Source organism: Cucumis sativus, chromosome 6, assembly GCF_000004075.3.
Source record: "Cucumis sativus cultivar 9930 chromosome 6, Cucumber_9930_V3, whole genome shotgun sequence".
Taxonomy (NCBI): Eukaryota; Viridiplantae; Streptophyta; class Magnoliopsida; order Cucurbitales; family Cucurbitaceae; genus Cucumis; species Cucumis sativus.
The window spans coordinates 8,997,275-9,011,802 of record NC_026660.2 but is presented as its reverse complement, the minus strand read 5'-3'; the positions used below and the strand labels follow the sequence as shown (position 1 = coordinate 9,011,802).

At 30.7% G+C, this 14,528-nt stretch overlaps 1 protein-coding gene across 1 annotated transcript; it reads left to right on the top strand.

The window, feature by feature from the left end:
• Positions 1–9,637: 9,637 nt before the first annotated feature.
• On the top strand, positions 9,638–13,495 carry LOC101207580 (probable serine/threonine-protein kinase At1g54610). Its single transcript, XM_011658648.2, has 7 exons — positions 9,638–10,605; positions 10,702–10,986; positions 11,067–11,384; positions 11,474–11,701; positions 11,887–11,987; positions 12,067–12,187; positions 12,284–13,495. Exons 1-7 carry the CDS (start codon positions 10,183–10,185, stop codon positions 12,674–12,676), a joined length of 1,869 nt encoding a protein of 622 aa, XP_011656950.1. The 5' UTR covers positions 9,638–10,182; the 3' UTR covers positions 12,677–13,495.
• Positions 13,496–14,528: the final 1,033 nt, after the last annotated feature.

Below are 14,528 nucleotides of genomic sequence, written 5' to 3'. Positions count from 1 at the left end.
TATTTTTTCTTGAACTTTGGTAAAAATTGTGAATCATATTAGATTGTGATGTTTTTGTTTGAATAACGTTTTAAACAACTATTTCCTTTTTGGGTGGAATTTTGTACAGATAAGCAGATGAGTTTTGTTTTGGGGTAGCTTTTCTTCATTGATGAAGATGGTCCACATAGGTTACACTACTTGGTTGCATATAATTTTTAGGTTGAACAAGGAACTCTCCTTATCCTCTTCTCTTCTCTTTTTTTCTTTCTTTCTTTTAAATTTAAAGTGAAGAAAGTTGGGGATCTAACTTATGACCACCTTCAAAATTACTATTTACCTCAAATATGTTTTCAATTGCTTCATTTCATAAGTTTTTATTTATGTTTTATGTTTTATATATTATCGTTTTTTTTCATAAACAAAGATTATTTTTAATTATAATCGGTCTATATTTATTGTTGTTTTGACTGAGTTAGAGAGAGTCTATGCTACTTTTTCAGAAGCCATTAAATCTATTATTACATAATATCATATAACAATTTTATAAATAATATTTAAAATATACCACGATATTTTTTAAAAATCAAACTATTAGACTCTTATGCTTTATCAGTGATTGATCAATATTTGCAATATAGTCTATCAATTATTACTCATGGACTTTGTTCCATTTTACTACATATATTTGTAAATTTTTTTAAAATGTTGATATATATTTAATTATTTTAAATTTAATTGCTATATTTGTAACTATCTCATCATAACATAAGATTAGCATGAGTGCTTTTTATAGGTGAACTCACTCGATCTAACTTGGTGCTTTCCATAGTCTAAGTTAGTATAGGACATTTATAATTTAAATAAACACTTACAAGGAACCCTTTTCTCCTCTTATTTTCTTCCTCTTATTTAGTTTATATAATTGAACAATCGACATTTAATTGAATTAAACTAGTTTTAATAAAATAACAATAAAAAATACAATCTTACGTAATTCACAAAACAATATAGCTAATTATATCAACATTTCATGAAAAACTTAAAACATGCGTACTTGCATACTACCTATGTTATAACAATTGTAAGCAGAAACGACATCAGCCTCCAATTGCCACGATGTATGAGTTTGACATTATTTTGCAATTGAATAGCCATTTAGGTTATGGATATGTTGATGTGACATACAAAGATTCCGTTCTATTCCAATGATAAATAATCAAAGACATTTTTCACATGTATAATTGGGAACCTAAACCATAACAATTATTTGTGAATGTTCATAAACGATCTACCTTGGTGCACATGTGTGTAAACACGAGAATGAAGACATGTGCATGAAGTGGTTGATGATGAATTACCAATTTTTGTTGGTTGAGTATGTAAGAGCCCTTGGTCGGCGAGCGGCCCATGGGCCTCCAAATAGTACTTTCCTCTCACAAAATAAATAATACACATGGAGTGATTAGGAAAATAAGCATAGAGATGATGGTTGAAAGTCAAGGTTACTTAACCTATCTCTAATTCTTCTTTGTTTTTTCCTCTTTCCACAATGTATCACTGTTGTTGTTTTGTTCTTATATATTATTTGTCAAAGTTGTTTTTGTCACCTTTGATTATTCATTTTTAATTCCATCTATTTAGCTCTTACTATCACCCTTTTTTTTTTCTTTCCAAAATACTGAAGTGGGGAATTTATAAGTCTTCTTACAACTTAACATAATAAAACCAAAACACAATTAAAAGTGATCAAACAAAGAGAAAAATATAATTTTAATGTTTGGTAATTTTAAACGTTTTTAAATTTTGCTTTATTCCGTCTTTTTCAACTGAGTTTGAATAAAATTTACTTTTTCGAAAGAAAAAAATTGTCTCCTTCGTCAATCCAAACATGCTCTCAAAGTAATGGATATTAACGATAAGATTGTAAATTTTGATTTCCTAGATATTCATAAACACAAAGATTAAGTGTTATGTACACACTAAATATGATAAATCATACCACATCTCGCTACTCTTTAAACCTTATAAGATTATGTATTGTATTTAACGATCTCTCATTGTTATCTCATCTCTGTCTCTTTTTAATATGAAGTAAATTTCTTTTATGAATTCTTAGAATATGTTTTGGAAGTGATTTTCTTCCGGGCTTAATTTTCTAAACAATTGAATTGATTGTTGAATAAAAAAAATTGGACCAATCACAAATTAGGTAGAAAGCTAATTGTTAGAGTTTTATTTTCTGCCCCACGAGTCAATTTCAATCTTTAACTTTCAGGGACGTTTGGCATGCATGTTCAGAATCAAATGTCTGAGAATTAAATGCATGTTGGCTTATTTGATGAGGTTTTCATGCCTGGGTATTAAAAATGCTTGTGATTGGGGTGATGATTTTTGAATTTTTGGGTTTAGTTAATTTGTTTGGTTATTTTTATTAATTGTTCGTCCTAAATTTATTTTAAATCAAATTTTTAATTGATTTTTCTTTTATATATTTTGTATCTCTAATTCAATTTCTTGACTCTATTGACTTTAACGAAAATAATGTAAAAACGGGAAAATTTTATATTAGATAACAATGATTTTGATTAAAGTTGCATTAACATGAATGATCTAAGTAGGAATATTACAAACAATTTACAAAATATAACAAATCATGTAATCAAATGGAGTTTACAAAAGTTCTTGTTAAGCAACATTAAAAATAGTTTAATAGGTTTCAAAATAAGCATAACCAAAAGGGTCATACAAAAGCGAAAGTTAAGTAGAGTTACGTTTAGCCATAATTATGGTTGTTTTTCTATGATACACATACAATGTATTTTAAACTACTTTTATCAAAGGAGGCACCTACCTAAGCTAGTGATAACATGTTGACTTGTAAAAGAAAAGAGATATCAGATTGAACATGTATATTTATATAAAACCAACGAAGAACGTAGGTCAAATACCTATATACAATATGTACAATATGAAGTGTAAAATATAAATGATACAACAAAATGGAAGGTGGAGAAAATGGATCATTATTACAAGTTAAGGGATAAACATAGATAGTCTTCTTCTCCATCACAGATACTCACTCTCTAAGTAGCTCCTTCAGGCTCTCTCAATGTCTAACCATATCTTCTTTGACCTATTTGGGCCTTTCCCTTCCTAGTGGAGACGAAATGCTTGTATAGGCTATTTTTTGATGGAAAACTTCTATTCCTCTAAGTGTGTCAGTGTTGTCATCTAACCCTGTGAGGTCACATCATCCCAACTATCATTCTTGTCTTCTAGTGAGCTTTCCTCCTTCGATGTCTTGGTTATTTGTCTGCGGTTGTTAATTGCCAAGCTAGTTCCCATCGCGTAGCCTTTACTCGAGATGTCCTATATGATTTTCTCCTTCCTTCTTTTCTCGCTTATCATGCGTTTAAACATGATAACTGCATAAAACATGAATGACATTTATGCAAGATGTATTCCTAAATACTTATGTATTTACAACACAAGTCACGCGTTCTAATCATCTTCTTAAGCATTTTAACCTCATTATCATAATAAAAAGAGTTATAATAATGGTCATTACTGCACGTTATCAAACGGCGACAGATGGCGATAGTGGCAAGGATCTCCCTCTCTCTCTCTTTCGTCTTTCGTCTTCCCTTCCTCTTCCTTTTTTGCTTTCTGCTTTTTTGTGTTCAAATGAACACAATTAAATGAACCAGGAGTCTCGCGATGCATAACGAAAGTGTCGTGAGAATAGGCTTCTAACGACGCAACCACTTATGGCATCGTTAGAAGCCATCAAATTTTAATGCAGCCACTTATGGCGTCAACATTTCCCAATCAAATCAATCGAAACATCTTTTAGTCATTCTAACGAAAGATCGAACCTTTGCCGACGTGCTTAATTGCGTCGTCACTGACATTGCCAATTTTAATAATATATTACGGCTTTGTCGACACCATTAGGGGAGAAACGTTGATACGGGCTTGCATGGCATCATTAAGAAGTTAGAATAATATTTTTTAATATCGACTATCAACAATGTCGTCAAGTTGCAGTATCATTATTTTTCCTATGGCCGATGCAGTGGTAAGGGCATCGACATAACCCTTTTCCTATGCATCATCTATCCCGATGCATTTTCCTACATTGGAATAACCCAAAATTATTGTAGCACTCTCCTAAAAATGCAACTCTCAACCACTAGTTATTCATTCACTTCCAATTTTCTCTCCACTCAAGTTTTGAGCTACTTTCGGCTATTGTTTCAATTCCTATTTTCGAGGATTGCACGTCAGAATTAGGGAGTTGTGTTAACCTTGAGGAGAAATCGACATTACGGTTAGCACCACGGTCGGTCGAAATTGCTTTCAGGGTAGTGGTTGATCATGACACAACAATTCACTTTGAACGACATTCTCACTCAACTTTCTAACGAAGCGAACTCTTTTTCTTGTTTTCTTCTAACCAACTAAAGGGTGCAAGAGGGGCTAACACTTGACAAAGTGGAATCTCTTTAATCTCTCATTAAACAAGTTAAGAAATTTCTTTAGAAATAAATGAAAACTTAAGTTCAACCTTCTTTCTAGCATTCACCTACCGTAGAAATATTACTAGTATGTCTATATCATGGAGAGGTGGGTTCTTAATATGGTAGTGAACAAGAATCAAAGGCAAAAGAATAAGTTGCAAGTAATGGTCATGTTTTCCTACACCTCATTCTACTATTATTTGTATTTATCATCTTACCAAAATCACTATGTTTTCATATTATTTCCACAACTTCATCTTCTAAATATTACTTGTAACTTGGTACCAAAAAGAGTATTGCATGACTTTTCCCTTTCGCAGTTGAAAACGAAGAAAACTCTTAGTGCTCGACCTTGGTTCTTACCAAAATCTTTTGTTAAATTTGCATTTGAGTTTGACAAAAGAAAACTTAGTAGTTGGCAACATAGATAATATAGGATGATCCAATATCATTTATGTATGACACTAAGCCAAACCTTAGTGTAAAATTGTAGGTAGCATAGTAAACTATATGTAGAAAACACCTTTCTTATTTTCAAAATGAATTGGGAAGACAAAATGAATTGAAATAAAGGGGAAAAAGACAAAGTCACAATTTTCTATCAATGCCAAAAAGAAAAAGAAAAAGAAAAAGGTAGAAAAATTCTAGAAAATCAAAAAAAGAGAAAAAGAAAAAGGGGGGTAATAATGGTCCCAAAGAAGTGGAAACAAAATGCTGACTTCCATGAGAGGAATTTGATTATGAGGACAAACAAACACACAACAAGCCTCTTCAAAATTCAACCTATATTTTGACCACAATTTATTCAACTTAACCCACACACATCTTCTTTTTTTTTTTTTTCTCTTAAATATTCTCTATAATTCTAAATTATTATTTCCATCTTCTTCAAGCTGGGCAGCAAATATTGACTTATCAATTTCTTTTTCTTTTCTTTTTTTGTTTTGAAAATAAAAATCAACTTAGGGAAATTCAAATTATATTGTACACAGACTATAGCATTGCCCATGGTTTACACCAATTGTGACCCACCAAAAAATTACAATAGAATATACTTCATAGATACTCCTACTAGATTCTTCTTCTTTTTCTAATTTTAATTGGGTGTGCTACAAAACCCACCAAAGTTTGACCATTTTTTTCCCACCAAATGTGATACAGAACTTTTCCCTTCAACTTATGAAGATATGTAATATATATGGTCACCAAGATGCATGTCCACACACCACAACAACTAACATATAAATCATAAATTCATACCTCCCATACGACTTTTGGCAGCAATTAATTCACAAATTTAATTTCCTACTTCTAACACATATAAAAATGTCATTATTATTCCATATTTATTAAACTCACCTGGACTATTATTGAGTTTTTCTTTAACAAATATGCATTATGAAGATCGCGAAGATCCACCCTCAAGGAAACATATTTTTAAACATCATTCTAATAATATAGATTTTTAATAATTCCAAATAAAAAATTGCATGGATATGGTATATTATGAGAAGAATCGTCTTTAAGCCTATTAAACCAAAACATTTAACTTGATGTTAAATCATTATGCTCCACTCTCTCCAAACATAAACATGTTCGTTTAATATATAATATAATTAAACTATCTTGAAATACACCATATTATTTACCATGACAAGCAATATATTTTGAAGTTTGGCCCTACAATGAATGAATGGGTGCAAATTCAATCATCACTTTTTTTTTTAATATAGAAATTAGTGTGTAGCCTATCACTTACTTGTTGAAGGTTTACATATTCTGATCAATTTTTACTTGCTCAAACAAAAAAATAAAGGCAAATCTCAAAGTTTTGCTACCACATTAAAACTTTAGGCTAAAAATACTTAATACGCTCCTACACTTTCATTCTAAATAACTTCTTTTACAACTTAGCTTTAGTTAGTATCGTTTTAGTTTTCCTACTTCCAAAATTTTATTACAATATAATTTAGTAAATATACTTTTAACATTTAATTTGAATCAATATAGTCCTGTTATAAAGGAATGGAGTTGCAAATATTGCAATTTGAACCAAAATATATATATAAACAAATTTAACATAATACAAAAGAAGGTGTAAATATATAACAAAATTTAGATATTCAACTTTTAGAGTTTAATTTGTTGGTGAAAGACCATTATCACTTATGTAGAAATCTATCTATCAATAATAGAATCATCACATTAAACTTAATTACTAACTCTAAAAGTGTTGCAAACAAGGACTTAGCTTAGTTGGACACGAGTGAAAACGTGATCGTTACTAAATTGTAACTAGTCATACTTAATTAATTATTTAATTTAGGTGGATGACTAAATTATTATAAATTGTAAAATAGAGAGGTTAATTTGTTATTTATTGGAGTTTAACAACTAAATTGTTAAAGTAATATATATATATATATATATGAATTTATGAAGACTTCTTTTTTTAACCTAAATATATTAGAATTATATATTGATTGATCAATGGTTTGAGTGCTAATGGATTTTCATGAAAGAAAGCAGAACGATAACACAAATGGCTTTACATGGAATCCAAGCAACATTATTAAATTAGAAGGTGGAAATAAATATTTTTTTACGTAAATCAATTGAATAATTAGTTAATTATATTAAAAAGAATGAAATAATATAATTGAGAATTATTTTGAACAAAATTATAAAGAAAAGTATGAGGAAAGGAGTGTTTGTAAATAAATTGTAAAGTGTGACGTATAAAAATTGGCCCAAACTATACTCTTTTTATTTCTTTAGTCCTACATATTAGAATATTTCAACCAATATGAGGGTAGGCCATCTACCTAATACATATTTGTCCATCAATTATGATTTCTGACTTTCTCTTTTTTCTTTTTTTTTTTTTTTTTTATATATATTATTTTTTCAATCTCTTTATTTTGTTTTGTTTATTTATTTGGAATGTGATTTCTCCCATTTCATACGAAATCTTGTAGTGGCTACGTAATTATAATTTAAATTTTTACATGTTTATTTTCTCATAATTTCTTATTCATAGTTTTTATACCTTCTATGTAAATATTGCAATTCTTTTAACAATTTTGTAAGACAAAAACAAGTTTATAAAACTATTTTAATTTTCAAATTTGAACTTTTATTTTAAACACTCTTAAAACATATGGTGGTAAATAAAATTTACAAACTAATAGAAAAAAAGAATGTTTATAAATTTAACTTAGAAAACAAAAAAACTATCAATTAAATGAATAGCTACCAAATAAAGTCGAAGAGATTTAAAAGTTAATTCAATTTTGTCTCAATTATTTGAATATAAGTCAAAATTCCAAAATAAATAAATAAATAAATAAAGTTCTAGAAAAACTACTTTAATTTTGAAGCTTTCAAAATTTAGTTAGTTTTATTATTATTATTGCTAAACATTGGTGGGACGTGGATAATAAGGCAGAAAAGTTTAAGGTAAATGAATATTAAAAGCTAAAATCAAAACCCAAATTTTCTACTTAGAAAGAGACTCAGCTTTAGTTTCAAAAGTTTCAAAACGTCTATTCCTAGTCCTTAGTCCCCTAATTTTTAAGAAGTAATTATTTTAGTCTCAACAAAATTTAGAATACGTATTTTATTTGTAAAATGAAAATTAGTTTGGTGTACCCTATTTTCTTCTACATTAATATATATCATTTCAACATATAGAGTCTATACATATACATGGTCCAATACACATAAGAATATGAAGTATTAATTCTCAATGTGTTTAAATAACTCATATAAAGCTAAGGGTGGAGCGTAATATAAAATAAATATTTTTATTTTGAAACTTTTGGTATTAGAAATGAAGCAAACTAAGGGCTAAAAGATATATATATATATACTTCTTCAAGAGGCCAATCACTAGAATGAAATAAATCTAAAATTGGAGGGGCAACATAAAATGAAAATGAAAGAATATGTTGGTTTCTTTTTTCAAATAAAATTTGAATATTTCTCTCTATCCCTATCTCTATCTCTCTTTAATATTTACTATATATTATTTATTCCTTAAAATGAATTAGTTTTATGATAAATTAAAGTACAATTATTGGCTATTTCTCAATTATATATTAAAGGTATGACCAACTTGTACTTGTACCAATTGGTTTCATAAAAATAAATCTTAGTTTACATAAAATATGTACCTAATTAATTTACCAAAGGAAAAAAAAAAAGTTAGATTTTGAATCTCATGCATGTTTCTTTTAAAAAGAGTAAATTGGGCAAACATATGGTGCATAAACTTGTACATACTTTTGAGATTCACAATATATAATGAGTTCAAAAGGTGATAGCATTTTCACTATAGCATACAAAGTTGATAAAAATATATTAAAAAAAGATCAATCTAGTATTGGATTAACCTTATAGTAATAATAAGGCAACTTAAGCAAAGTTCGATTCAATTGTAATAATCATATATTCTTTTCCCCATGAAACATAGCATGTCGGTCAGGGGCCCAAAAACAAGTACAAATTTGAAGTTAAGAAATAAAAACGATAAATGGAATTAATTAGGGAAGTGTTTAGTATCTAAAAATGAAAAAGACGGTGATTAATGGCGGCTTTGGAATACAAGTTGTACTTTTAATTATTATGAAGAAATTAAAGAAGAAGGAAGAAAGGAAGAAGATGAATTAAGAGTGTGGGGTTAGTGTTATTTATCAATCCCTTCTAATATGTTTAATGCTCTGTTCATAAATAATTCTCAACAACTTTGAAATATCCATTCCCCAACTGTTTCTGATCACATCTTCTCATTCATTAATCTCACTTCTTTCTTTCTTTCTTTCTTTTTTCTTTTTTGCCCCATTTTTCAACCTTCTCTTCTATTTTAATTTAAGATCCGTAGTGTAAGAAGTTAATAAGATCCTGGATCACAGTTACCTCCCCAAACATGTGGTATCATATTGTCAAATCTTCAAAGCCTATATAACCATGTATGATTTCAATCTCATTTTCTTCTACTTAAAAGATAATATCGATGTGCTTTTTAGTCGTAGGACCCATGAAGTTTAACCTTTTGGGTTGGTGGACCTCTCAACTCTCCAAAAATAAAAATTGAGATTTGATCGATCAACTTTAGAAAAACAGTATCTTGAGGGACAACCAGTGGAAAAATTAATAGCCATATAAATATTTTTTGAAGATGTCAAGAGTTACTCGCCTGATTGTCGATTGGTTTACCTGATTGACCTTTTGGAATTCTGTTTTCCCCTTTCTTCACGCACTTCTCCCTCTCTTTTTATTCTTCCAGTCGCTTTTCAATACTCTAACTTCAACTTTTAATAGCCTTCATCTGCTGCTTTTGAATGAGTCCATGATCCATTTATTCCACTGTTTATGATGTCGTCTCAATAGATCTTGAGTTTATCCCTTTTATCTTCTCTCTTTCTTAAACAAGTTTTATCCTCATCCTCTTACTTTTCCAATGTTTTGAATGGTACGGATGGGGACTCGTTACTGTTGCTTTTCTTCTACATTCCTACTTCAATAAGAACACATGACATTGGGTTGAATTTTTATTTGTTTTTTTCTTCTCAAGTCTAGAGCTGGTGGGTTCTTTCATATTGGGGAAAACAAGGTGGATTTGTATATGTACATGTGAGAATATATAATCTTGATTTGTTTTGTGTTCTGTTCTTACAAAATGGGTTGCATCTGTTCTAAGGTTTTAGCTGACGAGTGTAGTGACAATGAGCATGATAGCTCCAAAAGACCCCATTCCTCTATGAAGCACCTCTCTGAATTGAAAATACCAAGAGCTGGTTCTCCCAATTCTTCTCAGGTTTGGGAGAAGGATAGACTGGATTGTAGTGATGTTACGGTTATGCTGTTCGATACGAAGCCAAACGGTTCTCTACGTTCATATAACAAGCCTCCTAATGAGAAGAAGAAGACAGATGTCCTTGATGTCACCTTTATCAACCATCCACGTATGAGAAAGATTCCAAATGCCATCGAGGCCGAGCAAGTCGCTGCCGGGTGGCCGAGTTGGCTGGCTGTGGTGGCTGGTGAAGCTATCAAAGGCTGGTTGCCAAAACGTGCAAGCAACTTCGTCAAGTTAGATAAAGTACATGCTCATAAATTTGCAGCTGATTTAACTTGCTACACCAATGATGTTCTTGTTTCTTATAAATATATATATACATATATCTCATTCTTGCAGATTGGCCAAGGAACTTATAGCAGTGTGTATAAAGCTCGTGATATCATTCAAGATAAAGTTGTGGCTTTGAAAAGGATCAGATTTGACAATCAAGATGCTGAGAGTATCAAGTTTATGGCAAGGGAAATCCTTGTTTTGAGAAGGCTTGATCATCCAAATATAGTTAAGTTGGAAGGTTTGATCACATCACAAACATCTTGTACCATGTACCTTGTTTTTGAATATATGGAGCATGATCTTACCGGACTCACATCACGGCCTGGTGCATCGTTCACCGAACCACAGGTAATATTTATAGCTCACAAGTAGCAGCGATTCATCCATAACTCGATTTTATATTAAGCCCCTTTTCCTTCCTATTTCAGATGAAGTGTTACATGAAACAACTTTTGAGTGGACTTGATCATTGTCACAGTAACGGGGTTCTACATAGAGATATAAAGGGCTCTAATCTTCTTATCGACAATAATGGTATTTTGAAGATAGCAGATTTTGGGTTGGCTGTTTTCTTTGACTCACAATCAGCAGTTCCAATGACAAGCCGTGTAATAACACTCTGGTATCGACCACCAGAACTTTTACTTGGAGCGTCTAAATATGGAGTCGAAGTTGATTTATGGAGTGCTGGTTGCATTCTAGGAGAGTTATATAGTGGCAAACCTATCTTGCCAGGAAAAACAGAGGTACTATATAGCTTCAAAAACTTGCTGAGATGATCACCTTCTTGTCTTAAAAAATACATTATTTAAATGTTATCGTTTGTCAAAATCAGGTTGAACAACTACATAAAATATATAAGCTATGTGGTTCTCCTTCCAAGGACTATTGGAAAAAATTGCATTTGAAGCATTCAACAAGCATGAAACCTCCACAGTCATACGAAAGATGTCTTCGAGAAAGATATAACGATATTCCTCATAGCGCTGTCGATCTTATGGACACTTTGTTATCTATAGATCCTGCAGGGCGAGGAACTGCAGCTTCCGCTCTCGACAGTGAGGTACACCACATTTCGATTAACGTGTTTGGTACTGATAAGTACAAACATTTAATACTGCAACATATGTATTAGCTATGGACACTAGTGTATATCCGTATCCATACTTCTTAGTTACCAACAAGTCAATTCAGTTGAAACTAGAAAGTGAAGACATTCATATAATTCTTTGGTTTTTTTTTTAACAGTTCTTTACCACAAGGCCCTTACCAAGTGATCCTTCAAGTTTGCCAAAATACCCTCCAAGCAAAGAGATCAATACGAAACTGCGTGAAGAAGAAGCAAGAAGGTAAAATATATAGAATTTCTTAAGAACAAACAAACTAGAATTCATTATTTGGGGTTTCTTATTTGCATATTTTACACAGGCAACAAGGAGTAGGCGGTGGGAGAAGCCAAATAGTTTACCAAGAAGCAAAAGGAATGAAGCAATCCAGAGTAGTTCCTGCTGCAAAGACTAGTGCTGATCAATTGGTTATTTCATTATTGGTAAACTTCTATAAATGATCAGTTGCAATTTTGTTTCATATAAGATGTTGTCTTGTCTCTTTATTTTCTAATCCCATTTGGTTTCGAATTATACAGAGAAAACGAAGTCGTTGGAGTGCGAAATACCGGAATGAAACGTGTTCTTACGGTTTGGTGTCCAAAAGAAACTCAAACTCAGGACCTATAACGACTCATGGACCAAGATATACAAACTCAAAAAAGGAACCGAAAAATGCTTCTATTTCGAGTGAGTGTTTAACATCATCTGGTTCAATGGAATTTGTTTCTTATAAATACTTCAGCGAAAGATCAAATGGAGTTTCAAGGCCAGAATCAATGAGCGAAGACAAAAATCTTCCTCCTCTATCCAGTTCTGGTGGAGTGTCATCCATCAAAAAGATGAACAAAGAAGACCAGGTTGATATGAAGAAAGTTGCAAATTCTTGTCACTTGGAAGAATCAAAGGCCTCAGCTCTAATAGTTGGCTAAATTTCATGGGGGGGGGGGGGGGGGGGGTTTCGTACGATGACCCATTTTGCAAAATCCAATCTCGTTTTATTAAAAAAGTAGATGTTTTTCTTTTGACTTTATGCTCGTCATATCAACGTTAAACTACCAAAACAGACCACCTTGCATGCAGGTTAGGATCTCATTCGCGGTTTCCATATTTTTTTAAACTTCGATTCCTATTTGTGATGATTAAACGTTAGCGCTGGTTCCTCTCACTCTTCGCTCTTTGTTATCTCTTCTTGAGAGTAGCATGAACAAAGAGGGAAGAGAAAAATAAAAGAGTGCTAACATTTAATCATTGTATGCAAAGAGAATCAAGAGCGAGATCCTAAGCCACCACAATGATCTGTTTTATTATTTCCATGTTGATACAGGGCAAAATGTCAAGAAACTTATGTATTAGAAAAGTGGGATAGATTCTAATTTTGAGTCACCCATAAAATTAATTTGAAATTTCTGTGGTCACACTGGAAGGACATTGTGTAGAGTAAAAATGGAAATGAAGTTATGTGAGATGGTCATTGGTTGATTGATGAAGCAATGTAGATATAAAGAAATAGGAAGCTCAAAGAACACAATTTGTAGGTGTTGGCTTCGAACAAGAAAAGGAAAGAAACAAGAGGTATCACCACCATTCTTTTTGTTCATTGAGCTATGAATGTAAGATGTCAATCTCGGCTTTGTATGTAACTAAGTAGGAAAGAAAAAAAGGCCTTGCCGCCTTGGTATGAAATATGTATCACTCCATTGTACATATATATATATATACCCATTATAAATACATGAGTTGAAACTTTTTGCCTTTTTTTATAATAACTTTAAAAGAATATTAAAAAAAAAAAATGCAAAGATGTTCAGTTTGAAAGTAAAATAAAATATGAATATATGTAAATAAGAGGTGCTAGTTTTGTGGTAGAATGATGAATGAGTTTATAAGCAAATAACCTTCACTTTTTCCTTTCTCTACCTAATAAACATAGTTAACTTAAGATGTACAAAATTTGATGATATCCAATAACTCTATTACTTTTTATTTCTTTAAAGAATATTTGTCTTGAAAATGCAAGGATGATTTTATTTTCTCCATTTTTATAGAACTAAAATAAATAAATAAAAAAAACGTATGTGAAATTGAAGAAAATTTAATATATATATATATATATAAGTAAGCAATTAGTTGAAAAATGTAGCTCAAAAAGAAAAAAATGATGGAAGTAATAGGGGAAATTGGAGACTTTTGCTATTTGTTTACCTACTTACGTTTTAGGAATTGAAAATTCAAATTTTAGAATACCTATAATTCAAACTTTAAAGTTTTCTTTTCAAACTTTTTTTTTAAAAAAAAAAAAAAGAAAAGGATAATTTTCTTGCTAAACTCCAAAAAAAACGAAAAGAAAAGAAAAGAAAAGAAAAGGAATTATTGATTAAAATGAAAAGGATGGATGAGAAGTTATTAGTAGGAAATAAAGCGACTTCAAATTCTGATTGAAATTTTAAAATGTAAATCAACCATTACGGGGTTATTTAACAATCACTTCCTTTTCCCATTCTCTAATATCAATTTCATTATTTTACAAACCACTAAATATTAGATTATTTTTGTTTCACAAACTCAATTCCTTTTCCCATATATTCTAATAAAAGCAATAAAATTGTATCTTTTCAAATCTTAATTACAATATTTTCTAGACAATCATTACACCCATACCCCTACTAATAAGCATCTATATTGATAAATCTTTTTTGCTTCCTACAAATTTAAACTTATAATTGAAATAAAATGAAATTGAGTTGTTTTAAAAGGCCAGAAATGTGATTATTTAGTAACCAT

Excerpts from the sequence above, each read along its gene's own strand:
- LOC101207580 (XM_011658648.2), top strand. The coding sequence starts at position 10,183 with ATGGGTTGCATCTGTTCTAAGGTTTTAGCTGACGAGTGTAGTGACAAT. Across the intron at positions 11,385-11,473 it reads TCTTGCCAGGAAAAACAGAG|GTTGAACAACTACATAAAAT; the intron begins GTACTATATAGC and ends TGTCAAAATCAG. Across the intron at positions 11,988-12,066 it reads CGTGAAGAAGAAGCAAGAAG|GCAACAAGGAGTAGGCGGTG; the intron begins GTAAAATATATA and ends TATTTTACACAG.